The sequence below is a fragment of the Astatotilapia calliptera genome, chromosome 23, assembly GCF_900246225.1.
Source record: "Astatotilapia calliptera chromosome 23, fAstCal1.2, whole genome shotgun sequence".
Lineage (NCBI taxonomy): Eukaryota > Metazoa > Chordata > Actinopteri > Cichliformes > Cichlidae > Astatotilapia > Astatotilapia calliptera.
The window spans coordinates 24,270,167-24,297,779 of NC_039323.1; the positions used below are offsets into that span (position 1 = coordinate 24,270,167).

General features: G+C 38.5%; 1 protein-coding gene across 9 annotated transcripts; it reads left to right on the top strand.

Annotated features, from left to right (window-relative positions):
* The first annotated feature begins 489 nt into the window (after positions 1 to 489).
* bin1b (bridging integrator 1b) lies at positions 490 to 26,635 on the top strand. Of its 9 annotated transcripts, XM_026158930.1 has the most exons (19): positions 491 to 1,114; positions 11,726 to 11,806; positions 12,293 to 12,347; positions 12,956 to 13,050; positions 13,447 to 13,482; positions 14,562 to 14,657; positions 15,783 to 15,890; positions 16,348 to 16,440; positions 17,532 to 17,617; positions 17,705 to 17,780; positions 17,859 to 17,914; positions 18,014 to 18,058; positions 20,475 to 20,517; positions 21,020 to 21,169; positions 22,986 to 23,006; positions 23,293 to 23,553; positions 23,787 to 23,840; positions 23,970 to 24,071; positions 25,433 to 26,635. In XM_026158930.1, exons 1-19 carry the CDS (start codon positions 1,034 to 1,036, stop codon positions 25,532 to 25,534), a joined length of 1,641 nt encoding a protein of 546 aa, XP_026014715.1. In that variant the 5' UTR covers positions 491 to 1,033; the 3' UTR covers positions 25,535 to 26,635. The 9 variants fall into 9 exon arrangements, with proteins under 9 accessions (XP_026014717.1, XP_026014715.1, XP_026014721.1 ...); XM_026158932.1 differs by lacking the exon at positions 18,014 to 18,058 and having other exon boundaries at positions 490 to 1,114; XM_026158933.1 differs by lacking the exon at positions 16,348 to 16,440 and having other exon boundaries at positions 494 to 1,114.
* Positions 26,636 to 27,613: the final 978 nt, after the last annotated feature.

The window sequence follows — 27,613 nt, forward strand, 5'->3', positions numbered from 1 at the left end:
CTCTCGCCTTCTGACAACTGGGATAAGCTCCAGAAGAAAATGGATGGATGGATGCTGAGGTCTCAGTTTTCCAATCTTCATGTGCGTTTATCCTGTACTCTGAGCTCTTGGATTACCAGGGTGTAAACAGGTTTTCAAACTCTGATATGATGCCCTTTGCCATCCTGATATGTGCTGGTCTAGTAATAAAAATATGCTTCATGAAACGTCTCAGGTGGAGATATTTACACATATTTTATGTTCAGACACAATTCGTGCCCCCTTTCTTCAAAAGATGTCATAAACTCATATTTTTATTTAAGGTCATTATAATAACACTGCCAAAACTTACAATTACCCAGAAAAAAAGAGGACAAAAAACACTCCGAGAGACTAAATTAGATGCACAACACATCCTCAAGACACCTGTCTTCAGGTGCGGAGGTTTTACCTGGACGTGCCTTTACTGACACCTGCTGGCTGCTCACAAAAGAAGCAGGTGAGTTTTGTCAGCTCTCGTGTCTGTCGGTGTATTTCTGCCGCTGATGAATGTGCGGCCTTCCGAGGGGGCATCGGGGTGGATTTAGCGCTCGCATCTGACATAAAACCCGCTTCGTGCGCATAAATAGGGCCGTGCGTAAAGACGGCAACACAACTGTTGCGCGTATGCAACAGTTGTCGGCTAATAATATCAGCCTGCTGCGCCTTTAAGAGGATGACTGAGGGGAAACTTAATATCTCTCCATATCGAGCCCAAGTGTGTCTGTCAATTACCAGTTAGAATCGAGAGCAGGACGATTTCTGAATCTGTTCCTCCTTGTTCACCAAACTCTGTTAAGTTTTTCTGTTTTGGTTTTACTAAACGCAAATAGGATTAAATTACGCATTGCACCTTTAAGAAGCTGTCAACAGGATTAGAGTTACGCACAGCGAGCCAAGTGTCCCTCCGGAGGGGTTTTACGCACCGTCGGCATCCAGAAGAGGCACAACTTAAGCCGCACTCCTTCTTCGCTGGTCCTGACACCAAAGGGGAGTCCTCCACGCCACGCGCGACATGGCCGAGATAGGGAAAGGGGTCACCGCCGGGAAACTGGCCATCAACGTCCAGAAGAGGCTTACCAGAGCGCAGGAGAAGGTAAGAATGGTCAACTTTTCATTCAGCCGATCAGCATAGGAGGCTCGCATGGCAGCGGGACACAGTGTCCTGGCGTGAAACTGGATCCCATAACTTTGTACCTTCAAACGAGGGAGAGTTAACGGACTACAAAAAAGGTTTTCTCTAAGGAAAGTTTCAGTTTGGATCAGCCTGTCCCATTAAATCGACTGCAGCGTCGTAATATATTCACCAAACATCCAAACCGCATGTAACTGTATTTCATAAAATATTCAGAGATTTAAAACCTTTTTAATAGCATCTTAAATTCCACAGTATTAATAAATGAAAACCTTGAGTTAAAAGTAGGGCCTGGGATGGCCCTCCCCCTGAAGTATGATTTGAAATTTGATTGCTCCCCCTCAAACTTTTGTTGTCATGTCAGGGCAACTTAGCCACAAGTTACAGAAGGACAAATGGTCCAAATCCCCCTTTTTTGTTTTGGTGCATCATTTTAAATGCTCTTTTCCGGATTATAAAAGCAAAACAATAAGTTTCTAGGCTTGAATGTGGCACAGTAACATTATTTTACCACTCAATGGAACAAAATGTATTTCCAGGTGGAACCAGACTGCTCTTTGTTCCTTTGCTCCTCCAGGTTGAATCTTTACTTTTGCCCTGTTTCCTGAATTACTAAAAAAGCACTTTAAATAGTTTTTACAGTATATGAGGTAAAATCTCCAGTAGCATGAAAGATCTCTTAAAAGGCTTTTAACTCTTAATTAGGTGGAAACTATAAACTGTAGATAAAAGATGGATGCAACCACTTTGACATCACCCAATTGTTTGGAGCCTTTTGAACCCTGAAAGTTAGCATTTAAGCTGTTTCCATGGTGTTTTTAGGAGGCCAGAATTACCATATATGGATGAGAAGTTTGAATGCTGGTGTTATTATCAAACACTGGCAAGCTATGTAGAGTTTAAGGTGGTTTTAAGGGGTAAAAATGTCATATATCATGGAAGCCATCTGTGATTTGTAGTGCTCTAAGATCTTTAACTAATGTGAAAGTCCAGTGTAGCCAATGAATGGGTTTAAAAAGGGTCCAAGATCATATACAAGGGTGCTCTTTGTGGTTAACACCCATTACAATAAATGTCAATCGGCTAATCATTTACTTACTATATTTATCACTCAACTGTTTGCTATTAATGACAAACAGCAGAGTTATATTAAGAGTCTGTAACATATCAAATTGGATCCACTGTACTGTAGAATTTAAAAAGAGTTTAAAATAAACCCCAGAGGTGATTCTCGTGGTTAAAACCCATTTAAATTCCTCACAGTAGATTGAGGGGTTTTCCAAATATTAGCAAGTTAATCCCTTATTTATCAGTCATGGGTCGATTTATGGCACAGTTAGAATACAGTTCAGTGATAGTCTTAAAGACATTTGAAATTAAGGTAAAAATGAGGTGGTTGTGGTATTTAAATAACAATTATCAAACTGCAATATCTCAAAAGTACTTTCAATGGTTTAAACTATAGTTTAAATGGGCTTAAGGGGTAAACTGTCAATAGTTTGGAAGCCACCAGTTACTTAATTAAAGACAATATAGCATTTTGAGATAAAAACAATGTGGATCCAATAGACTGCTTCATATTTAAGTATTTTAGATAAAGGGGTTTAAGGCACAGAAGAAAGTTGAAGTATGAAGTATTTTAAATCAAAGAAATTATTTATACATGCCAGCTACCAGACTGTAATATATCAGAGTGCTTTAAATATACTTAAGGCACAATTGAAAGTGTTTTATGGGGTAAAATCTGAGCCATTGGGATAAATTCCTTATTTTGGGGGAACTAATAGATTGTTTTATATAAGCGTGTTTTCATTAGGTTTTAAACAAGTTAAAGGTCAATTTTACATTTAGAAATGCCCCTTTATGATTAAAATCCTTTAAAATTCCTTAAAATAGATTGAGGGGTTTGTCACATATAAACCCCTCAGCTCGGAATTTATGGAATGTGACATGTCCTAACATTTAATAATATTAAAATATTTTAAATAAAGAAAGTTGTAAAGTATTTCTAAAATATGTCAAATCTGTCTTTTAAGGAGGTTAACAGTATTTCATTGTGATAATTTTTTGTCACCATGCTTGTAATTGGTTTTTGGTGAGCAATCTAGGTGCCACTTTAAAAGGCTTTAAAGTTTTTCATTAAAAACAGAAAGAAAAGAGGAGAGAAAATAGTTGTAAAAGTGACCAGATGAAACCTGATCAACAGTCTGTGTTCAGCTCTGAGTTATTATTGTCTGCACTAATCACTCTTCTTACTTAAGCCTGCTGAGGTCTTAACCTCTAATCACCTCAGGGCCACACCAGGAGTGCTGTCAGTCAGTCAGTCGTAGAGATTTCATATATACTGCAAATCTCAGCTGCTGAGTCTTCAAGATTGCCTCCCCAAAATGACACAAGCGTGCAGCCACGGTCACTTTTAAATCTAGCCACCACAAACCTTTTGAAGCCATTTTAGTTTTTGAGTCCTAAAAGTTAAAATTTCCTCAAAATATAAACACAACAAATTGTTCTTGAAAATCAGGACCAGAAATTGGGTGAAGAAGTTGTTCAGTGTTGGTAGTAGGGAACTGTGTTAGCTTAGCATAAAGAATAAGGACACAGGCCAACAACAATTTATTCAGTTGAGCAACACAGATCACACATTTTTATTGTCAGGTTTGACTTTGCTTAATCTTCTGCTGAGTGTTACGTGCCAGTGGTGAGAAAAATATAATGTATAGTCCTGGAAAAGCAACAGGAGTTCTCCAGAAAGACCGTAGCTTTCAGTTTTCTGCATTTTTGTTTGCATATTTGTGACACTTTAATGTTTCAGATCATCCAAAACATTTTAATATCAGACAAAGATAACCAGAGCAATTACAAAATGCAGTTTTTAAATGTTGACTTCATAAGGGAAAAATATTTTCCAAACCTACCTGCCCCAGTGTGCAAAAGTAATTGTCCCCAATACCTGATAACTTGTCGCACCACACTTGGTAGCAAGAACTGCAATAAATTGTTTTCATCAGGTAAAGATTTTAAAAGCTGTGGAAGTATAGAAAAAAAAGCTTATAATGTTTCATAAGTAAATATTGCGCTAAGTGAAAGTGGGTAAATTGGCATACAAATAAAACTCATATCTGGAAAGAGCCTAATCTTCATTTGTTTATGTTCTGTCATGTTCTCCTGTTGCAGTGGTGGATGTTTATATTAATCATGCTCAAAGTTTCAGATAATGAGATCAGTCTATGCATAAGTAGCTCTGAAAACCAAAAGCTCAGATGACAGACTACCCTAATTTCTACATTTCACACAGTTATTTTCTGCTTATGGATCCGTGTGATGTAACAGAGAGCACATACCATGGTCATCTAAACCACAGAAGCCCCACCCACTTGCTGTTTGAACCTTCTGTTTGTGAGGAGTAACAAGTCAGAAGAAAACTTTCTTAAAGAGGGAGGAGCTCAAATGACTTGTTTCAGACAGAGGATGCACTGAGGGAGTATGGAATAAGATGAATAAGGATTATTTCAAACCGGGACTCATGCAAAGCCCAGGTAAAAAGGATAAAGAGCTGGAAATGATCAGAATAGGTCCTGATCTTTCTTCTTCTGCAGTGGCTTAATGACACGGACCTATAGCTCGCATGTTCTGTTCTGCTTTGGGATGCCACCCAAGATTAGCTGTCCTGACTCCTCGGGAAATAAAGGAGCAGCTGAAAATTTGGATGAAATATGACTATTTGAGGCTCAAGGAAATGTGTTTAGCTTTGCTAGAGTGTGCATAAAGTGCACCTGAAGATCATGGGATCCAAAACATAAACCAGTTTAACCTGAGGGGAACATAAATGTGTAATTAAATCTGTTGTTATTTTGTCTAGTAGACGCCAACATCAAGCAGCTGGAGTCAGTAGGAGTCCTCCACAGGGGAACACGAATAGAATAACAAAATAACTTCTTATGTTGGGAAAAAGTTTGTCTCATATAACAAGAAAGTTTAAAATGAAATTACATGTCATTATATTAAAAATGGAGCAAATATGTTTTTCGTACTTTTTCATAGCAACACTGGCTATATGGATGCATAATTTAAATGGTGCTGCCCTTCTGCTGTTTGAGCCACCAGAGCCTGATTGATCATTTCTCTTGAATGGACTTTAAATAGCAGCCGCTGCCACTGTCGCTCGCTGCTGAATGAAGTGGCATCCATGTCCTATGTTCCCCGTGTCTGAATGGGAGAGCTTATTTAGGTGGAGGGTACTCTTTAAAATGAGAGAGAGAGATAAAGTCCGGCATGTTCAAGAGAGCTTTCACCTATCAGGCTTCACTTGTGTTAAAGTCATCAATCGGGCAAAGAGTAATCAAGTTAAAATATCAGCACAGGGGTTTTTTATCCAGCTGCAGCAAACTTGATTTGATTGATAAAGTGGCTTTAATTTCTAAAGCTGTAGTCTGTGAATACACCTGATCAGCGACTGAAATTTTATTATATCCAGATCCAACATTCAGCTCAAACACCAATAAATGAAGCAAGCAGACAATGAATTATACCTCAAAGTCAAATTAATCAAATCAAGAGTATTTGTTAAATTGTTTAAAATGGTTTAATAACTATTTTTTATGATTTTATTTTCTAAAAAACTAAAATACCAGCACATATGAAAGTCCAATCAACTTTCTTAATAATATTTCTGGTACACCAGGTACCAGAAATATTACCAAAAAGTCTTTGGCTGATTTCAGTGTCCAAGAGGAAAACATAGTGGATTGCATTTTAAAACACAGGAAATACGTAGTTTGTTTTCTGGAAATTCATCTTGGCATTCATGCAGCAGAAGAAATCAGAAAGACCGCAGCTTTTTCTGTCCCTGAGCTTTCAGTCTTTGAGCTGTGGTGCGGTGAGTAAAGAGGAAGGTCAGAGTATCATCTTCCCGCTGAAGGCTGGCAGCCGAGGCGGAGGGGAGGTGGGGAGGAGGGAGGGGCTGGCTTCAGCTGTCTGTCTGCTGGCACGCTGCCCTCCACGCTCGCTTTACGTTGTTAAACTCCAGTGTCTGTCCTCACATCCACAGCAGAGAGATCAGACTGTTTTTAAATATGCAGACCAAAATCCTGCAGATTGAAACTTTACCTGAAGCAAAGGAAGAAGAGATGCTTGTAAAACTGAGGGATTCTTATACACTCAAAAAATATGAATGTCCAAATCGGTTACTTTGTACGTGTAAATTTTACATCTAATATTGTTACATATGTACAACTTAATGGAATTTGGTATATATTCAGTTTATAACAAGCATATTCTCTTTAATTATTCATTATTTAAAACAAATAAATAAAACCTTGATTTAATATATTTCAAATGCATTTTACTTAAATGTTTATGTTTAAAAAAATGTTTTTTTTGATGTACTATAGAAATACATAAACCTCAAATGTATACACCGACAGAATACCACCTGTTGCATTAGCATTATGAGCATGCTAGATACGATTAAAGCTTACTACAGTTAATCAAGCCATTAACCATGTGAAAATGGTGCAGAGCTTTACAGAAATGACCCCTTAAGTTGTCCTTTCTGCTGCAGACAAAGCTATGGAAGATTTAAAGCTAAAAAAGCAAAACACAGGCACTTTTTGCCATTGATGAATCAAGATTTTGCACTTTTATCTCAAACTTTTGAGGGACTAACTGAAAATTCTGAGAAAATACTGCTTAAAAGCTCAAATTTAAAGACACACACACACACTCTACTGCTGCACTTTGGGTTCGACTCGGGTACCGGCCGGGTGCACAGTAATAATTTGATTCGGACCAGCTGGCCCAACAATCCGGAGACTTTCCTGGGTGCCGCCATGACTGTCATAGTGATATAATATCATCCAGTCAGCTGTGATGCATAGCATGCTGGGAAAATTCTCCACAGATGAATCTGTGAGCGTAGTGGCAGTGGAGGTGGTGCTCTTTAGAAAACAGCTGGAGACCTGTTGTGGCACTTGGAGTCAAAGAGGACGCAACCTGTGACACCAACCAGTGCCCTAATGTTTTGTCGACGCCCCCACCTGAGCTCCCTTCTCCTCACCGAATGAAAACTTTATTCCAAATTTCTTCCTAAACTGCTCTACATGGATAGTTATTCCCACCTTTAAGTAATTTTGTCAAACTGCCTGAACTACAAAGTTCAGCGCTACTTTAGTTTAAAAAACAGGCTAAATACTGATCATTGGTTCAGTTTTTTCCCATAGTGGTACCATAACCATACCAACTCTATTTAAGCCGAAGAAAAGATTTATTCATCACTTTTATTCATCACAGTTATTCTAGCATTTATTCAATTTAAAACATCAGCTACTCACTCTGTGATTTGAAAGTTTGTTGGTTTTCTGAACTGTCTGCTTGTACGTGGTTACTTTAAAGACCTCAGTCACCATTTTCTTGTGAATGCTTGAGGCTCAGGTTTCAAAAGCCTTATTGCAGGATCTGGGCTATGACTGAAAATGCTGTTTTCAGGTTTTGAGGCTCTGGACTTGAAAAAACAAAAGATTTGACTCTAAATTGCATTTGGAGTTGGGAAGCAGACTGACAACCAATTTAGTCAAAAGGAAAAGATACAGCAAAATACTGTGATTACACAATTGGCAATAAGGATGAGGAAAAGCATTTTAATTTCCATGAAACTGCTTAAAAAATGCAATGTTAATAGAACTGTTACCTAATGATAACCTAATAATGTGGTTATTCATAATAATAATAATAATAACAAGAAGAACTAGAATAATTACTTCATGTGCACCTCTATCAAGTAGTCATGTCCAGAACTTTAGGATCTAAAATATAATTTTTCATTCTTTTCTACATTTGTGCTTCTTATCAGCAAATCAGCCCTTACCTTTTGGCCTTCATCATGGTCGTCTTCATCTTTGGCTTTTGGCCATGAAATTCTAATCAGTTCACCCTTCGGTCTAAAGAGTAAATTTAAAATGTTTACATCGGACTGAAGAAAGACAAACATACTCTGATTTTTATTTTCATATTTTTAAAATATGAAATTTAGAGTTGTTATAAGAAATAATGGGGAAATAATACAAAAATTATTTTAAGAGTGTTTTCATATTTATTTATAGTTTCCTTCCTTCTATTGAATTTTAAGGAATAATGAAAATGGTATCAACAATAAATAAATCACAGTAATTAAAAGACGAAATTCAAAATATACTAAAAATTTAGAGACACTAAATGTTTTAAAATGTGTTTTTCTTTTGCTAAAATGTTACAAAAAACAAAAATAAAACCAGAATGTGAGATTTTTAAATGAAGTATTTAAATGTTAAAGTCATTTATCTAGATAAAAATGACTAAACAAAATTAGTTTATCTTACAAATTAATGCCTAATAATAAGTCCACTAATTTTAGCTCTCTAAAATTAGTAATTTGATTCCAAACTTACCAAACCTCAAAGTTGCCCTGCTTGGCTTGAACACTTGTCCTCCCTCCCACGACTCCCAGCATGCCTTGCTGCTATGGGTGGGGCTCATGGGAGGGTGAATCTATATTTAGCTGCCCCTGGACCTCCTCTTCGTCACTCTTAATACCCCTCAAACTCCCTCTGTGTGTGCTCCGGGTGTATTTTGGGGAGGTTGAAACTCGACACCAATATGCAGTGGACAGTAATGACACACATTTGTACATCTGTCTTTGCGAGGACGTTATGCTGCCGTGATTATGAGCCGAAACCTAAGACTGTGTCCTGAAACAGGTCTTTGGAGGTTTGTCCCACTATGAGGACTGACCAAAGTGTCCTGATGTAGTTGGAGATTTGCACAGGTCCTCGCAAAGATAGATAAACCAGCACAGTCACGAACCATTACAGAGCAAAACTCGGGTTTGATTCATGATTTTTTTTCTCTACTGACCTGAATGGACCATGACTTTTACGCTTTTCTTCAGCGTGCATGTTTTAGATGAAGAACAAGTTTTTCCTGATGTGTGATGATTATATTCTTGGAGAGTTATAAACAGACTAGTGGGGAAGTCCCCTCTGAGTGTTGATGTTGGTTTGTGTATCCGTCAGAGGATTAGGGCGGCAGGTGGCAGAGGTGTAGGTGTTGTGGATGCTCGTCCATGTGCTTGCAGTCAGTCATCTGATCAGATTAGCTGCTGACCTTCAACTAACAACAGAAGAAAAAAACTGAAGCCAAAAGATGTCACTTATACTTATCATTACTAAGAAATTCAGTCAATAAATTGTTTAAATTACCTTTTGAACAAAATAAGAAACTATAAAATGAAAGCACTTGTAGAAACAAATTCAGAAAGTAAGGGAAACATTTAAAAACTATCTAGAAAATATAACTGAACAATAGTAGAAACTGTTTAGAAAAGATCAAACAACCCAAAACATACAAAAATCCAGAAATTCAATTATTATTAATATTAAAATTAATTAAAAAAACCTTTTAATTTTATTAAAATCATTAGAAAATAAAACTAAAAATATATTTATATGAAACATAAAACAATACATAACTAAAAAGTAGCAAACATCATATAGAAAGAAAATTGAAAAACGTCATTTCAAAAAACTGTCGGGTCACAGGACACAGAGGCTTTGACCTTTGACCTCACACATGCTGACTCTGCCCTAATTTTAAAAGATGCCATAGATGAAGTGAATTCTCTTCTAAAGATGTCTCACACACAGCACTCAGATGTATTGTGATACAGCTGGTTCATGACTTATAGAAGGACTGGAACATGAATCTGTTCTCACTGTTTTGTTGCCATCAGTTTGCTTCCATCTGTGTTCAATTTCAGCTTTTTGTTTCTTTTGTCTGGGTTTTTTTTTTCACTGCTTTGCATTTACATTTAGTTGTTTTTTTAGTTTTTTTTCATTGGTTTGTGTCATTTGCAGTTTATTTTTAGTCCATTTATTTCTCTGTCTGTGCTCAGCTTGAATCTCTCTTGGGTTATTATGTGTCTCTTTCCTGTCATTTAGTTTCTGTTTGCTGTAGTTTTTGAATCTGTGTCTATTTTTTCATATTTTTAGTTGTTTTGTAAAAAGTTTTCTTCACTTTGCGCTTGTTTAGTATTTTGATGTGCATCGCTTTTTGTTGTTTTGCATCCTTTGTGAATTTTTCTGGACATTTTTCTTTTCTTTCTGGTTATTATCTTTCGCTTCATTTTTGCACCTCTTCTCTTGCTTTGGGTGTTTTTCGTATTCTGGCATGCTGTTTGGCTTTGGCAGCAAACATTTGGCAGGTTTTTCATGAGCACAAACACACATACTCAAGTCTACTGGTCAACCTCAAATGCATCTTCCTTACAAATGTGGCACCATCTAAACAGGCCATGAAGCAAAGTTACAACAAATAAATAATCGACCAAACAGTAATGTCCGTAATTCTTACATGTGGTCCCTTTGTGTCTCTGCTTCTGCTTTTGCACCTGTCTTTAAAATTTTCTCTGTCCTTTTTGGTCATTTTTCATTTTTATTCTGGCTACTAAACATTTTTTTCTTTACAGTTATTTAGTTTGTACTTTAGTTTTCTTGGTTATTTTCTGTTTGTTTTTTTTCAGTTTCAAATGTGGTCATGTTTTGTGTCCATGAAAAAAATTCATATCTCCTTTTTTGGGTTATTTTGCGTTTCATCTAAACAGGAACTATTTGGCTTAACTTTTCTTCATGTTTGTTTGTGGGTGTTTTTGCCTCTTTCTATTTATGATAAATGTATAGTTTTGCATGTTTTTGTATCGTACTGTGATGCATTTGCATCTCTTCCAGGTTGTTTTGTGCTCATTTTATACGTGTTTATGTGTATTTTGGGTTTTTTTTTGGTGTGTAACTTCCAGAGGGTGCATTAGGGAATCCTGTACTACCCAATTCTTACCTGGGTACATTGCCATGGTAACTAATGGTGTGCATACCTAATCTTCTTGGAGCAGGTTGTAATGAGCATGATATCACTGCGTACTGTGCAATCAAGTCCCAGGTGTAATATTACCTGGAGAATATTTTGGATCTCTTTACAATTAACTGTGAGGGTCTAAAGTTTTTTTCAATAGCATCTAATGTCTTTGTGTTTCCCTGATGAGCATCAGTAACAAAGGTAAAATCATCCATTTGTACTTGTTGACTTTCTGTCAAATTTGCACATTGAGCCTATATTTGAAAACTGTTGTATTCTTTACCATTAAACACCACAAAGGCTGCAACTGAATGAATTTATGGGTATATGGTATGTTGAACCTACTATTTAGTAAACTGCTTTCCAACTTGAAATTTAAAGTGATTCACTGGCACACAGGTCCCCTTAAGTCCTTGGGCTCCATGGATTTGCTGTGTAAACCTGTTTTAGTCCTTCCAGGACTAAATACCCTAATCCTAATTCTGAGTTCAAGCTGAAATTTAAAAACAAGTTTTAACTCAGATGTCCTCGCTGAAGCTGACACACACAGCTGGTGTTAACCACAGACGTCAACTGGCTATGACAGTGGCCTGAAAATAGACCGCTACATACCTCCACTTATAGATCTAAAATAGCCACAGAAATAAAATGTGTGACTAGATCAATCACCGTGTCCTCTTGTGTTCTCTGCAGGTCTTGCAGAAGCTTGGCAAAGCAGATGAGACCCGAGATGTTGTCTTTGAGGAGATGGTGGCCAACTTCAACAAGCAGATGGTTTGGAGACATTTTTAACTTCCGCACCTCTGATGCTGCTGATGCCCATAAACTGCACTTGTTAATGTCGTAACATATTTTATCATAGTGCTTTATTTTAGTTTATCCTCTAATTAGCATTTATAAATAAATCTGCTTAGTAGTATTTTAATTAGATTAATAATAGTTGTTGCAACTCTTGTAATTTTCCAGTTAATATTAGTGCTAGGCAGCATAGAAGAAACATAACATATTAAACTAAAGTTAAACCTAAGGTCATATGCTTTTTAGCATCCCTAGCACCTCAACAGTGACTTCCTGTGTGATTTACCCTTCACAATAAAGTAACATTAAAGGAACGCATTGTACTTTGTTTCAGTGGGGTTTTTTTTTTTTTTTTTGCTTGAATTTTATAATTGCTTTTACTAATTGTAGTTTTCATTTTTATTTCCATTCAATTTTTGTTTTAAACGTTGTTGTTGTTGCTCACTGTGCTTCCTGTTTCAGGGAGAAGGCACCAAACTGCAGAAGGACCTGAAAGCATACCTGGCAGCAGTGAAAAGTAAGTTGGCAAAAAGGCTACAAGCTGTGCTTTAACATGTATCATAGCGAAGCAGCTAGTTTGTTTGATGCTGAATTCTCCAGTCGGTTCATATCACTTTTTAAGTCAATTGTAACCAAAACATGCTGCACACAGACACATTTATTATGGTTTCTTGAAGCTTTCATATAGTCTGTCTTTACAAACATTTGTGAAAGAATGGGTCGTTCTAAAGAGCTCACTGAATTTGAGCCTGGCTGCAACAGCATGTCACCATTACAACAACTCAGTTTGTAGATACTCCACAATCAACTGTGAGTGCGGTTACTGCAAACCGGAAGTGTGTAGGAACAACAGAACTCAGCCACAAGGAGACGGTATTTAATTGACTAGTGGACTAGTTGTGCATGTTTCTACTACAAAGAGATGTTAAGTGACCAAAAAATATGGATCAAAGTGATAATAAAGACACAAAAAACAGACTCAACACGAGAACACTGCAAAACAACAAGAGACAAGCAATACTATGAGAAACGAAACAAAATGTAAAATTACAATCAAGAGCGTAAATTATTTTTCTCTGGTCATCTTGTGTGTAATTATGTGTGTTTTTTCTGTTTGTGTTTCAGCCATGCATGACGCGTCGCGGAGGTTGCAGGACTGTCTGGCGGACATGTACGAACCGGACTGGTTTGGCAAAGAGGAGATGGACGCGCTGGCTGAGGTGAGACAGGAAATAAAAACATCTCACCCGAACTGCTCTCTTCTCTGTAACAGCATCCGTTCATTAGCTAAATGATATAGCTGTTTGATTATAACAAAAATATCATAAAAACTTCAGTCTATGGAGGGCCATAACCACCAAAATAACACAAATAAACAATAAAGATGCTATTCCACCAAATATGAAAAAGAAATATAAAACACTTGTGTTCCTGTTTATCTATTTATTTACTTATTTATGTGTTCAATAATTTTTAAAAGGTGGCTGTGGTCCTCCATACATTACTGTATTTCTCTTGTGTGTCTCTTTCTTCGATTTCTTTTTCTTCTTTTTCTTCCCGCTAACATACTTAATTTCTTTTTCTTAACTGCATGGCTCTCTCCTTCCACCCTGAAGGAGTTGATAGAGAAGGAGATGGACATTAACCTGGAGGTAAAATATAGAAAACTTTGAGTGTGTCCCACAGATCTCATCAGGACAGATTGTTTTAAGAATCAAAACAGAGAGAAAATGTCTTTACTTCTACCAAAAAACTCAGACTGGTGAGCATTCTTGAATTTTTAAACATATGACCGATGGAAAGTAAAAGCTTAAAACTAATTCTGGTGATCATTGTGGGACACGCTGGTGAAGTAGGGGCTTTTAGTTTGGTTTTAGTGTAGACTCTTTAACAGACTTTACTGTAGCGACATATCCAGAAACAACCTAGAATAGCTGTCTTAAAAGCATTTAGGATCACTTTATTCTGGTCGGTAGCAGATATTTAAAAGTATGCAAATCATCAGAACGACTGAAAAACAACGGCCAATAACCATTTTAACAGGCAAAACAACAACAACTAAACACTGTGTAAAAACTGTGAGCAGCACTCTAAACTGTAGCTGTTCAATGAACAGGATTTCAAGGAAGTACAGGAAACAGTCAGGAAAAGCTGGGAGTTGATATGGATTTCCAGTTTACTTTAGTTTTACAAGCCGAGAAAGCTGGAAGCTCATGGGTCCAGGTGAGCCTTTCAAAGTAAATGAGCAGTGACCTACATAAATGCAAATGCAAGGCAGTTCACAGGTTGTTAACCTCTGGAAATCAGATCAATTTTACACTTGTTTACAGGTTAAAAAATGGTCTTTTCATGCAATAAATAGACACAGGGGACACCAAATTAAGTGCCAACCTTTGGAGCGGCAGTACTTCCGATAGCCACTAGAGACTGGCTCCAAAGTGAGTCAGTCCCCAGAGCATGTTAAAATGTACACCTTCACAGCAGAAATGAGCATGTTTGCAGCCCTCTACCAATGGCATTTTGGTCTTTGTCTTAATATTAATTTAAAAAAGGCCACAGTTACAGTTACTATTATACCACTATAAAAGAAAATAAGTAGGTCCCCCTGAATCATCTACAAATTAAAATGTCAGAAAAAATAGAAGAATAAGTGCCGTGGAGGATGTATGAGTGAGTAAAAAAAAAAGAAAAAGAAAGGTAGATGTTTATGTAATTGTGTTATGTGTTTCAGGATACAGACACAATGTGGTTGGATTACCACCAGAGCATCACGGACAAATCTCTGCAGGACATGGACATGTACCTCTCTCAGTTTCCTGACATCAAGGTGAGCATGTTTCTGAAAATTAACCACAGGACAAAAACAACTGCTCATGTTGGCTTTTCTAAATAAAAGGTGTTTGTCATACTGTGTTTGAATAAAACGCAGTGTTTGAAAGATGTAATCAAACACCCACTAAACTTGCAAGTGGATAATAAAAATCTGTTGAGTGTGTAGACGCACTGGGATTTAATTTGAAAATCCGCTTTTCTTGAAACTTTAAAAAACTGATAATTTGCTCCTATATTAAAGACATCTCTTACACATGTAAACACTACTTGATGTTGCATGGTGTGCAGTGTGTCCTTAAAAAAATTGAGGAAACTGGACAAGTCGAGGACAAAAGAACAAGTCTCAGATCTAAAAACTGTCTCTGTCCTGTCCGTAAGTTCACTGTTCACTGAAGCCTCATCAGAAATGGTCTCAGTGGAAGGCTGGCTGTCAAGAAGCCATTTTTAATGAAGGCAAACAGGGAGAAAAGGCTGAGGTATGAAAATTACACAAGAGCTGGACTGGACTGAAAATCAGTGGAAACCGATCTGATGGAGTGATTAATCCAAAGCATTGTCAGTATGTTTGGAGAAGATCAGCAGAGAGGTACAACAGTGCGTGTCTACAGCCATCTGTAAAACACGGTGGAGGCTCTGTCATGGTTTGAGCTGCATTTCAGTCTGTGGTGTTGGAGATCTTGTTAAAATTGATGAATTAAGAACTCAGAAATGTACCATCAGATTTTAATCCACCATGCAAAACCATCTGAAAGCATTTGATTGGCAACAGCTTCATTTTCAGCATGATAGTGATATAGTAGTAGTAAAATCATATCTGGAAATAAAAACACACAGTGGAGCACTATCAGTCATGGATTGGCCTCGACAGAGCACGGACCTCAACATTATTGAAGCAGTGTGGGATCATTCTGACAGAGAGCAGAACAAATGTTGACATAGAATTGTACAAACTCTGTTTTTGCCCTATATGCTGTATTTACATGTATGTTTGCATGTTTCAATAAACATGTCTCTATTTCCTCACAAAATATAAATAAAATAAGGGCTGAGTTGATACTTTTGCACAGTATTGTATGACATTACACCCTTTAAACATATTTAAAGCTGTGTTCTCCTGCAGGCTCGTATAGCAAAGCGCGACAGGAAGTTGGTGGACTTTGACAGCGCCCGCCATCACTTCACCTCCTTGCAGAAAGGCAAAAAGAAGGATGAGGCCAAGATCGCCAAGGTAACCGTCACTGAGAGTGTGTGCACGTTTGTGTGTGTTTGAGCATGTTTAATGGAGCAGTTTAGAGTCTTTGGCTGAAGGTGGACTGACTTTTTTATGTTATATGTAATGGCATCATCAATGTGTGAAGGCAAAAAAGAAATCTTGTATTTCAGCTGGTAAAACAAAACATAAAATTTCATTTGACCTAATCATATTTTACTGATGTGCTAATCAGCAAAAGTTCCTCATCATACTGCAGGAGCACAGCCTTCACAGAGGGTTGAAAAAACACTGGTCTTTACACCACCTCGAGTCAAAGGATCAAAATGACTGTTTAACTAAATAGCGTTTGTTAAACTCGTGGAACCTCTCGCTAACTAAATCCTAATTAACATGTTTGCATTTGTCTTGAATTCTGGTTTGCTTTCTTCTCCTCCCTCCCTCTCTCTCTCTCTTGCATGGTGTGTGTGGTTAGCCAGCAGCCCTGTTGGAGATGGCGGCTCCCAGCTGGGCTCAGGGTTTGATATCAGCTCACCAGGTGGCTCAGACTAACCTCTCCTACAACCAGGTGAAACTCTGGTTCATCACTGACAACCCCCTCCTCACCTTGAAAACTGTAACCCAGGTCCTTTGACATGATCAGCATTGTGAAGCGTGGAGTTATTTCACAGCAACTTGTGACAGACAAGTCGTCAGCCAGTGAGTCAGCTGGGATTCTCCCAGCATCAGATCGATGCTGCCAGATCTGTCGGATACTGCCGGAGTACAAGAAAAGCAGAGGCCTCTGAGAAAAGTAAACAAAGTCGCAGAACTTGTTACTGTTGCTGCATTTCTCGTCCTCTTAGCACAGTATTGTAGATGGCGTAAAAGATTGAGACCTCAGGTCCTATCCACATAGGTCTTTTGAGAAATGCCACTTCTTTAAATGTTTTACCCTGCATCATCATTGTGTAAAACAAGGATTTTCTCAAAAGTGTATGTGTTTATCTTCTTTTTATACATCAGTCTGTGTGTTGTGTTATTGTTTTTATGCTTCTGATTGGCCAACATTTATATACAGCTTGATTTAGATGGGCACACAGTGCATTGGTGTGCTCTTGTCAGTTCAAATAGCAATTCTTTAGCCAACAGGCATATCCTGGGTGTCTCTTCTTTCTGACTCTAATAGTGACCATAATTTACAATTAATTTGGTGTTTTATGCAGTATGACCTGAGACTAGCGACTGAGACCTCAGACTCACCAGGAAAGTGACTTAGTGAGGTCATAAAGGCCCCGTCCCCCCCGTCCCCCTCCGTTCTAGAACAAAAACAGGTTTAAGACTCTTCCGTGGTGGTTTCACTTTTCAGACCTGGAAGCTACATTGATCTGTGGTTACTCATTAAAATGACTCTGCTGATCATGTCTGCAGGCCTTCATTTTAATTTGATTCCCAGTCAGCAGTGTTTGCATTCTGCTTGTGTCATCTACACCCTCGCAGTAGCTCCTGTATGAAACCCTGTACTTGCCTGCATGCTTGTGTGCTTATGGAAAACTCTATTTATTTAGAGATGTGTTAAAGACATTGAAATTTGCCATTATTAACTGTGTGTGTGTGTGTGTGTGTGTGTGTGTGTGTGTGTGTGTGTGTGTGTGTGTGTGTGTGTGTGTGTGTGTGTAGGCGGAGGAGGATTTGGGCCGAGCTCAGAAAATTTTTGAGGAGCTGAATGTGGAGTTACAGGACGAGCTTCCGGCACTCTGGGACAGGTCAAAAACTGTCGATCTTCTTCATCTAAATCTTTTTTGACACCTTAGATCAAATTTTTAAAAATGTGCGTGTGTGCGTGTTTGTAGGCGTGTTGGCGTCTATGTTAACACATTCCAGAGCCTGGCAGGTCATCAGGAGAAGTTCCACAAAGAAATGAGCAAAGTGAGTCAAACTAACTGATCAAATTGAAGTGAACGCTGATCAGTTTGTAATCTACACGCCCTCTGTGCGTCTCCACAGCTCAGTGAAAACCTGAATGACATCATGACCAAACTGGAGGAGCAGAGGCAAATCAAGTAAGCTTATAATATAAAGTTATAATAATAATTTAAAAAAAAATCAACAACATGCAAAGGAAAGGAGAGTAATGTCCATCACGATGCCCCCTGCTGCAGAAAAGGTGCTACTGCAGCGTCAAAGACAGAAGACTGTGCAAAGAGGTAAAATCTGTTGCTCTTTAAGGCGTCACTTGGTGGGAAACAAGCTGATGAGCATGAGTGTTTTTCATGCAACCACCTGCTTCATGTCTGAAGATTGAAGTGATGCATGTGCTTGATTTTGGCTACAGACTGTATATAAAAGATGGGCACAACATCCTCCTGCTTTTCTGGTTGATTATCATTGTCACTGACTCAGAGGTGCTAAAATATAGAATAATAACATATAGTATCTATATAGTACAAAAGCATTCATCTAAGCTGTGCAGGAGTTATCAGGTGCTTCCACCAGCCTAGATTGGAACCTGTATGTGGGCATCCCTCCATCTCTACATTGCAAGTAGGGCTGGGCCATATTATACCGTTCACGGTAATACCGGTATAATGTTAGGCAACGATAGGAAAATGAAATATCGCGATAGAATATGAGTAAAACGCGCATGCGCAGTGCCTTTGTTTTCATACGCACACGGCCGATTGTTGAGTGAAACAAATGAACCAGAATTGGTTTGTAAAAATGGTGCAACTTCAGTGATGTGGAACTGGTTTGGTGTTTGTCCGTCAGATACACGACAAAGCACTTTTTTTTGCAGAACATGCAAGCGGCCGTCGTTATTGTTGTATTTGTCGGACTAAGATGCTCCTAAATCTGGGAGTAATCTGGGTTCTGAACTCCGTATGCTTCAGGTCAAACAACACTGCAGCATCACTGAGAGTTAAAAACTGTCTAAATTCTTTCATCTTTAATAAAACGATCAGCATTGCTGCTTTACCAGGTGTAACTATGAAGTTTAACTCCCAGGCATCCATGAAAACAAAATGTATTACATTAAACGGAGTTAGAAGTTAGCAGGAAGCTAGCGGAAGTTAGCTCGCTAGTTACCTAAGCATGATATTGCATGTTCTGACTGAGAGATTTCTGAAAAAATTCAAAAGTACAACTCTGCTATCACTTCCAACATAAATGAAGACAGGAAACTAAACAGCAGTGACGTTTGTAGGGTTACTGAAGTTGGGCTAGCTGGTATATAATGATGTGCTACGTGATCGCTAGCGACACAGCTATGTTAGCATAACATAAACAGTGAAGCTGGAGGACGAACACTAACACTTATAAAAGTTAACGTTAAGGTTCCTGATAGTTAGAGACAAATTCAGTCACATGGCAGGATGCTGTAAACGGGGCGATCGTGGCTCAGGGGGTTGGGAAGCGTATCCATAACCGGAAGGTCGCCGGTTCGATCCCCGGGCTCTCTCTCCTGGTCGTTGTGTCCTTGGTGTACTGGTGTTGGCCAGAGGGGCCGATGGCGCGATATGGCAGCCTCGCCTCTGTCAGTCTGCCCCAGGGCAGCTGTGGCTACAACCGTAGCTTGCCTCCACCAGTGTGTGAATGCGAGAGTGAATGAATAGTGCCTTGAAAAGCGCTATATAAATCCAATCCATCATTATTATTATTATTATTATTATTATTATTATTATTATTATTATTATTAAACGGACCAAACTTCAGTCAGGAGAACAACTGAGATAATCCATCCACAATACAAGGTTAGTCATTAATATACTGCAACAACATGGGAATAGAGCAGCTGCCAGAGAATTCAACATTAATGAATCACTGGTACAGAAGTGGAGGAAGCAAGAAGAATGAGTTTAATAAAGTTTGATTTATCTGACTGCTTTGTTTCACTTAATGTGCCTTATAATCCCGTGCACCTTATGGTCCGAAAAATGCGTAATGCACACTGCAGTTTAATGTTACAAAGCACCTCTTTTTAACTTCAGTGGATATTATACATGGTTATGCTCAGTATATGTCAGCCCATTTCTACTGGAAATGCCTTTTGGTTAAACTTTCAGCAAGGAATTTGCATTTGCACTGTTACATTTTTATAAAGCTTTAATGTACATAAAAACCAGCTTCTTGTTTAAGTGAAAATAAATGGTAGGTTGTCTTTTTGCGCTAGTAATGTTGTGGAGTTGTATTTTGTCTCGCATCAATTATATCGTCAGTTATATTGTTATCGCAAATTTTCAAATATATATCGTGATAAATATTTTTGGCCATATCGCCCTGCTCTAATTGCAAGTACACATTAGAAATTCAGCCAAACTGTTAGTAATAATGAACAAGCTGTGACCTTTTAAATCACATTAAATACTTCCTATTTGTGTTGTTTGATACCCGATAACCAAAGTCTGTGATGTCATGTGCACGCTTTTGAAATCGTGATACAGAGGTTCGTTTAAAGTTCATTGCTGCCTTCTTGTGGACATACCTCAGAACTGCATGTATGGTTTAAATGGTTTTAATGTTTTATTATTTGTGCAGAGTAATTTCCTGTTCAGGTCCTCCCTTGTTTTTCCTCTCCCCTTCATTTTTCTCTCTCTTTCTCTGTCTCTTTCTGTCTTCTCTCAGTGAGGGAGCCAACCACAATGAGTCGGCCAGCTCAGCACCAAAGGTAAAATGAAAAAATAAACAACTAAATAATCCCCAAACACCCTAAACTGAATGTTAAAAGGTTTCATAAAATCCTAAAATGTCAAAAAATAAGATGAATCCTTTTTTTTTTTTTTTTAAATGTAACAAATCATTAGAGGAAGTTTTGCTGTAAACGTCTCTTTAAAATCAACTTAAAATGTGATTAAAATGATAATTGTCTCTATGAATGTTTGAATGTGTTTGCACTTTAATTAGATTGTCAGTTGTTAGTTAGTATTTCATTTTTATGATGATTAACAAACAAATTTGTGAAAAAATGAATTCCCTAACCTCTAAAGCAACATCATATTGCGCGCACACACACACACACACACACACACACACACACACACACACACACACACACACACACACACACACACACATTACTTCTGTTTACTACCATGCCTGTGTCTCCCTCACTGCTTTTGCATGTGTGCGGTGCTGTGTGATTTCGATTTTAACGCCTCCTGGATGTACAGAGGTCTGCTCCGCCTCCTGGCCCACCTCCCAGTCGGCCTCCACCAAGAATGACGCCATCTCCGAACCAGCAACAGCAAAATGTCAGCCCATTTGAGGATGAGCCCTCAGTGCACGACACTAACACAGACTCCACGACCACGACGCTGCAGGTCAGGCTGACTGCAAATGTCTATGTTCTGGGTACTTATAAAAAGATCCTGTATGACTTTGACAGAAATACCTTGTTAGACTAGGTCCGGGAAGATAGGAAGATAAAGTCACTACTGAGTAAAACACACTGATATGTGTTTCCATTATTAACAGGAAACTCGAGTTTTACAGTATCTGAGTGAGGAAAAAAAGGCCTGGGGTAAAGCCCTGAGGAACGCTGTAATCCCAAACCTGATTCAAAATCACTGTTAATTTAGTCTTAATGTTAGTGTTATCTTTGGTAATAAAGTGTATCCCTGCAGAAAGACAAATGCAGACTGAAAATGACAATGTCAAAATGGCACCTTATTTACTAATCTAATAAAAAAAACAACACAGAGCGCTGCACAAAGAAGGAAGGAAAAGTTTAAATCTACAAACACAGAGAATCAGTAGAAGAAAACAAAGCATATACAACAATGGCCTGATAAAGACTGACATAAAAACACCAGAATCTAACCTTCAAAATAAAACAGGAAGTAAAGTGAAATAGGGAAGGTTTAACTTTAGAGTGACCCTGACAGATGGGCACATCGGAGGTACATGAAAAAGGAAAAAAGTTCAGTCTTTGTAATTCATCAGTATTCATAATTTTAAAGTTTGAAATTACAAATGCATTCATTATAAAGTACCCCTCATGGCCCACCTGCAGTAACTTTAAGATCCTCTAGGGTGCAGCAGCAGCATAGACTTGAGGAGTCGCTGGTTTAAAAGAACATCAGCATCACTTAAATTATCAGACGCTAGCAAATGTAAACACCTTCCTAACATGGATTTGGTGTGTGTATATGTGTGTGTGTGTGTGTGTGTGTGTGTGTGTGTGTGTGTGTGTGTGTGTGTGTGTGTGAAGCAGTGTGAGCCCTGGTCAGGGGTGAACCTGCTGGACTGGGATGTGGATGTATTTCAGGCCGTTACCTGTCCAGCTCCCCAGGTGGGTGTGCTTTGCCCAGGTAAAGGGATTGTGTTTAAGTTAAACCCAAGCTCAACCTGAGGCCCTTTGCCTCCACTTTCCACCCCAACACTATCTAAGGCAAAAGACTCAAAAAGTTTATGTAAAAACAAATACATTAATTAATGGTGCAAAAAGAAAAATGTAGGGTACCGTTCAGAAGTGCAGCTGTTGTAATTCCCACTTACAGCTAAATCTGAAAAGCTTAGAAGTAAAAAATATAAATAAATAAAATTCTGACTGCATGTAACTGCAGTCTCTTGGTGTGTGTTTGGGCTTTATTTGGAAAGATCTAACCTCTTCACTGCATGTCTAAGTTCTTCCAGCTTCGCTTTGCATGCAGATCGACTGACTGGTGATGTTCATTGATTTTTGACAATAGACGGATATCCTGGAAATGTCTTTGCTGTTCTGTAAACATTTTCATGCATTCAGCTGGTTCTCCTTTGCTGTCTTTGTTTTGGATTTAGTATTTATTAGCTCTTTCCCATCAAACAAAAACAGGCTGAGAAGGCTTTGAGATGACTTTGATTAAAAGTGGTTAAAAAGCGACGATTGAAAAAAACCTCGAATGGCAATACCAGATTTAGCCCAAAAACAGTGATTGGTGCTTATATGGTTCTCTCAAGGTTCATAATGCAAGCAAATAATTGATTAGTGCATCAACAGTTTATGCAATGTGTTTGGTTTTTGAAGTTTGGCTTAGTTTATTCTTTTAAAAAGGGGCTAAATCACATGAATTGTGCACTTGAATGAATCGTTATGAAAAAGATTCTTTGTACTCTTCTGTCTCACTGCTTGTCTCAATTCTTACTGCTCCATGCAAGGAGGCATCATGGGACTCCTGGGTAAGCATGGGTTCTTTATGTTTTAATTAAGGGCTCTCTTAGAAAACCACAACTACACCTTTTTTCTTACATTTTTCTGTATTTGTGGACTTTGAAATAAGCTCTTCAATTCTTCCTTTCATGCTTTAAAACCTCCTTCCTTTTTAATACCCTGCACAACCCTGGGTCGTGACTCTTGTTACACTCTTTAAACCCAAATGCTCCTCTGCCACCCTCATCCATCCACCTACCCAACCTTTATGCTTACAAACCTGTCACAATGCTCCACAACGCTTGACCTTTATAGCAAGAACAGACTGCCACAGAGGTTGAACAGCAGTATGACGATGACCAGTACCAAGAAGAAGCCCAAGGTGGATGGGATTACAGCCAAAGCAACACCCAAAGTTATAGTCAGCCTGGCTGGGATGAGGCAGAGACGGCGGTGGGTGAGGAGGGCTGGATTGACGACACAGACTATGAGGCTCAGCCATACACCGAGCCCAACTGGGACAACGACGGTGCCAATGTGGAACAGGGGGGCTGGGGTGATGATCAATACACACAGGTAGAGTTGGATGGATTGGGGCAGGTGGGACCTCAGCTAGATGCTGAAAAGTCAAGAATCCCTCAAATCTGGGGAAAGCACCCTAAAAAGCCATCAACCTGATCTTCTTTTCTTCCACTTTGATCTACTTTTTACTCTATCATACTTCTAACCTCTCTATCATTAACCAAATGGAGCATTTCAAAGACTTCCTGAATTATATATCTTGATTTTTCTGTGTATTGTTGGTCCAGAGTGCGGTGACCAATGGTTCAGATGGCGAACTCCCTCCAGGGTTCCTCTACAAGGTAAGTGAACCAAATTTTTATGCTTAATTACAGGAAGGTAACATCCTGCACCTTCTAAAAAGATTCAGTTTTACAGACTTCATATGCAAATCAGATGTAAATGAGAAACGTTTGTTTTGTTTTCTCCAGGTGAAAGCGGTACACGACTATGCTGCTACTGATGGTGATGAGCTGGAACTGAAGATGGGAGACGTTGTGTTGGTTTTGGCCTTTGACAACCCAGATGAACAGGTCAGTTTAAGTGGACTCATTCTGCTTATTTTAGCTTCTTGTTTTTATTCTTGCACTACACTAGAGTAGCTTTGCATGATCCACAGTTCAAAATAACTTTTTTTTTTTTAAATCCTATACCGGAACCCATCAGTTTGCTCTCTGTCTGAAACAAGCTGATTTAGATCCTCCTCCATGTGTCATCTTTCTTTCGTTAGCAGCCCCTCGTAAACAAAAGGTTTGAACAGCAGATGGTGTGCCTGAGATGACTATATAGCACACATGGGCAAAATACAGCTTGTCCTGCTATTGAGCTCCTCATCTTGTGAAATTGACTCCAACGCCACCATGTTGAACTGCAGCTCATAGCATCAATAAGCTCAGCTTAGCGACACATTATCAAACATTTTCTGGAAAAAAACATTCAAGTTTGATTTAAAGTGACTAGCCACGTCTACTCAAACTTGAGGATTTAAAAGCATCTCACCACATCTTTTACTCTAGAACACTTTAGTGGTTCATGGTCGACTTGATGACTGTAAGGTGTCCAGGTCCTGTGGGCGGCAACAGTTCGTTAGCTTCATAGCATAATTGCCTAAGTCATTTGACTAAGTCAATGACTTAGGCACTTATGCTATGAAGCTAACGAGTTGCTTCTCTGTGATCATTGCTGATGTCTTTCTCTCTTTGGCATTGTGTTAACACACTCCTGAATGCTCATGAGTAAAGCAGCAAACTACCCAAACTTCTGCGTTCATAGAGATGTTCATACTTATTGGTTGAATTTTAGATGTACTTTTTTTTCTTAGATAAATGACTTGTAAAATTGTTATTATTTATGTAGTAAACTACATAATAATAACAATTTTACAAGTCATTTATCTAAGAAAAAAATTTTTTTTAAAATTATTATTTATGTAGTTTACCTGGCAGCACGGTGGCACGGTGGTTAGCACTGTTGCCGCACAGCAAGAAGGTCCTGAGTTCAATTCCAACATCAGGCCGGGGTCTTTCTGTGTGGAGTTTGCATGTTCTCCCCGTGTCTGCGTGGGTTCCCTCCGGGTACTCCGGCTTCCTCCCACCGTCCAAAGACATGCAGCTTGAGGGGATAGGTTAATTGGATAATCCAAATTGTCACTAGGTGTGAATGTGCAAATGAATGTGAGTGCGAATGGTTGTCTGTCCCTGTGTGTTAGCCTTGCGACAGACTGGCGACCTGTCCAGGGTGTACCCCGCCTCTCGCCCTATGACAGCTGGGATAGGCTCCAGCGCTCCCCGCGACCCTGAAAAGGATAAGCGGAAGTGAATGGATGGATATGTAGTTTACCTGAGGCTGTAATTACCAAATGTTAAATCTTTGATTGTACTGTGTGTGTCTGTAGGATGATGGCTGGCTCATGGGCTTGAAGGAGTCTCACTGGTTTCAGAAGAAAGATATTTCAGCCAAAGGCGTTTTCCCCGAAAACTTCACCCAGAGGGTTTGAGGTTTACGCCACATGCAAAGTCTGCTATTCATACAATTTCCTCAGATATCTTATCTGAGACAGAAGAAGTCATGTTGTCTTTACGTATCTACCTACACACCAAAATGTATTAGCAAAACATAATTGGGTGCAAAAGTGTGTATTTAAAAAATTAATATATGTTAAAAGATGATGAAGAATTAGGCTTTATCCTTTATTGTGACAGTTTGGTAAACGATGTGCTAACGTCTCAATCGAAATGTTGTCCTGAAATTTCTTTTTGTTTTGATTTTTAACTTATTGATTTCTTCTACTTTCGGTGAATCCAAACAAAACACAAAGTGGTGTGTTACTCATATTTAAGTAAGTTAACATAAGTCATGGATGTACTGTACGGATGTCAAAATGTTTTCTTGTTTTTGGAAAAGTATGTTTTTAAAACATACTCCCTTGCATGAAGTGTTTCTTTGTATTTTCATTTTGTTTGTAATACAGCAAACACTGTGACACCAGGCGGGGACCCTCCTCTGTGAAAACAAGGCTGTGATTATTCTAAAGTTACAGGAGTCCTCAAAGAGCCCTGGAGAACACCACAAGGTTTATTTGCAGGGTTTCTGTCTTGCCTTGTCAAAATCTGTTTCAGTTTCTTGAGCTTGTAGGATTTTCAAAGGGAACAGTAGCTTTTAATTTATATTACTGGCCATTTTGAGGACACGAGATGACGTGAAGCTTACATTTTCTAATTCCCACATGGTTTTGTTTTGGGTTTTTTTTTCTCTCTTCAATGATGAATGAAATGGTGAACCTTGCTATCAAACTCGGCTGTTTTTGTTTTTTTCCCTTAATGACACTTTTTTTTTTCATATAAATTTGATTCTGAATGTCTGTGCTATCCGGACTTCACTTTGTTGCTGCTTAAGCACGTTTTCTTTCATCTTTTTTGAAGTATAAATTTGTGTCCATGGAGTTCACAGAAAACTGAAAGGTTTAAAGTTTGAAAACTCTGAGCCTTTCAGAAATCTGTGCAAAAGATATTTTTACACTGTGGAATAAATAAGGAACATTTAATAATGCAGCATTTGAAGGACGGAATCAGCGTCATTAAAGGCCAATTAAACAATGTGTGTCCTGTTGTGTGTTGCTTATTAGCCCTTTATTTAAAACCGCTCTGATGCCACTCACTGGTTTGGAGCTTTGTGTTTTGTGTGTTGTTGTGGAAATTTTAAATAAACCGCAAAACCCCCAGTGTCATCATATTAACCTTTTGAAACCAGAGACACAGGCTGCTAACAAAAATAATAATTATTTATAAATAATAATTATTTTTACTTTGATATCTTATGCACAATTTTCCAATAATACAGTTTTATGTGTACTTAAGTGTTTTCAAAAAGTTTTAGTCCTTCTTTTCCTAAAGCAATGATTTGAAATGTTCCTCCACCACTTTTCTCACTCGCAAATTATTTTTAGTAACGTAGTGTATAATTATGGAAGTAATTATATTTACACTTCTTCAGCCAGGAAGGAGTGCAGAAAGGTGTAGACGTCTATGGAAAGTGCAGACAAGCATCTCAAATGATATGTTTTGATCAGACACATTTGCCTGGAAACAATATTTTTGTGTTTCTTTGCAAATACTATTCTGACCTCTTAAACTGAAGAAAATCACACCCCTAATAATGCAAACTTTAAGCTGTAATTAAAACAGGTGAGCTATAAAAACAAAATTTCAAGCCTACAGATCTTTTCCCCTCCCCCACCTGAGTATGTCTGACCACCTCTCTCTGCTCGTTGTCCAGGCATACACACCACTCAGGAAAAGGACAAAGCCCATCATCAGAACCATTAGCACCTTTTCTGAGGAAGCTCTCGCTCAGTTGCAGGAGTGTTTTGCCCTCGCAGAGTGGAGTGTCTTCGAGCATGATGACCTAGAGCAGGGGTCCCCAACTCCAGGCCTCAAGTCCTGCAGTTTTTAGATGTGTCTGTGATCCAACACAGCTGATTCAAATGGCTAAATGACCTCCTCAACATGTCTTGCAGTTCTCCAGAGGACTGGTAATGAACTAATCATTTGATTCAGGTGTGTTGACCCAGGGTGAG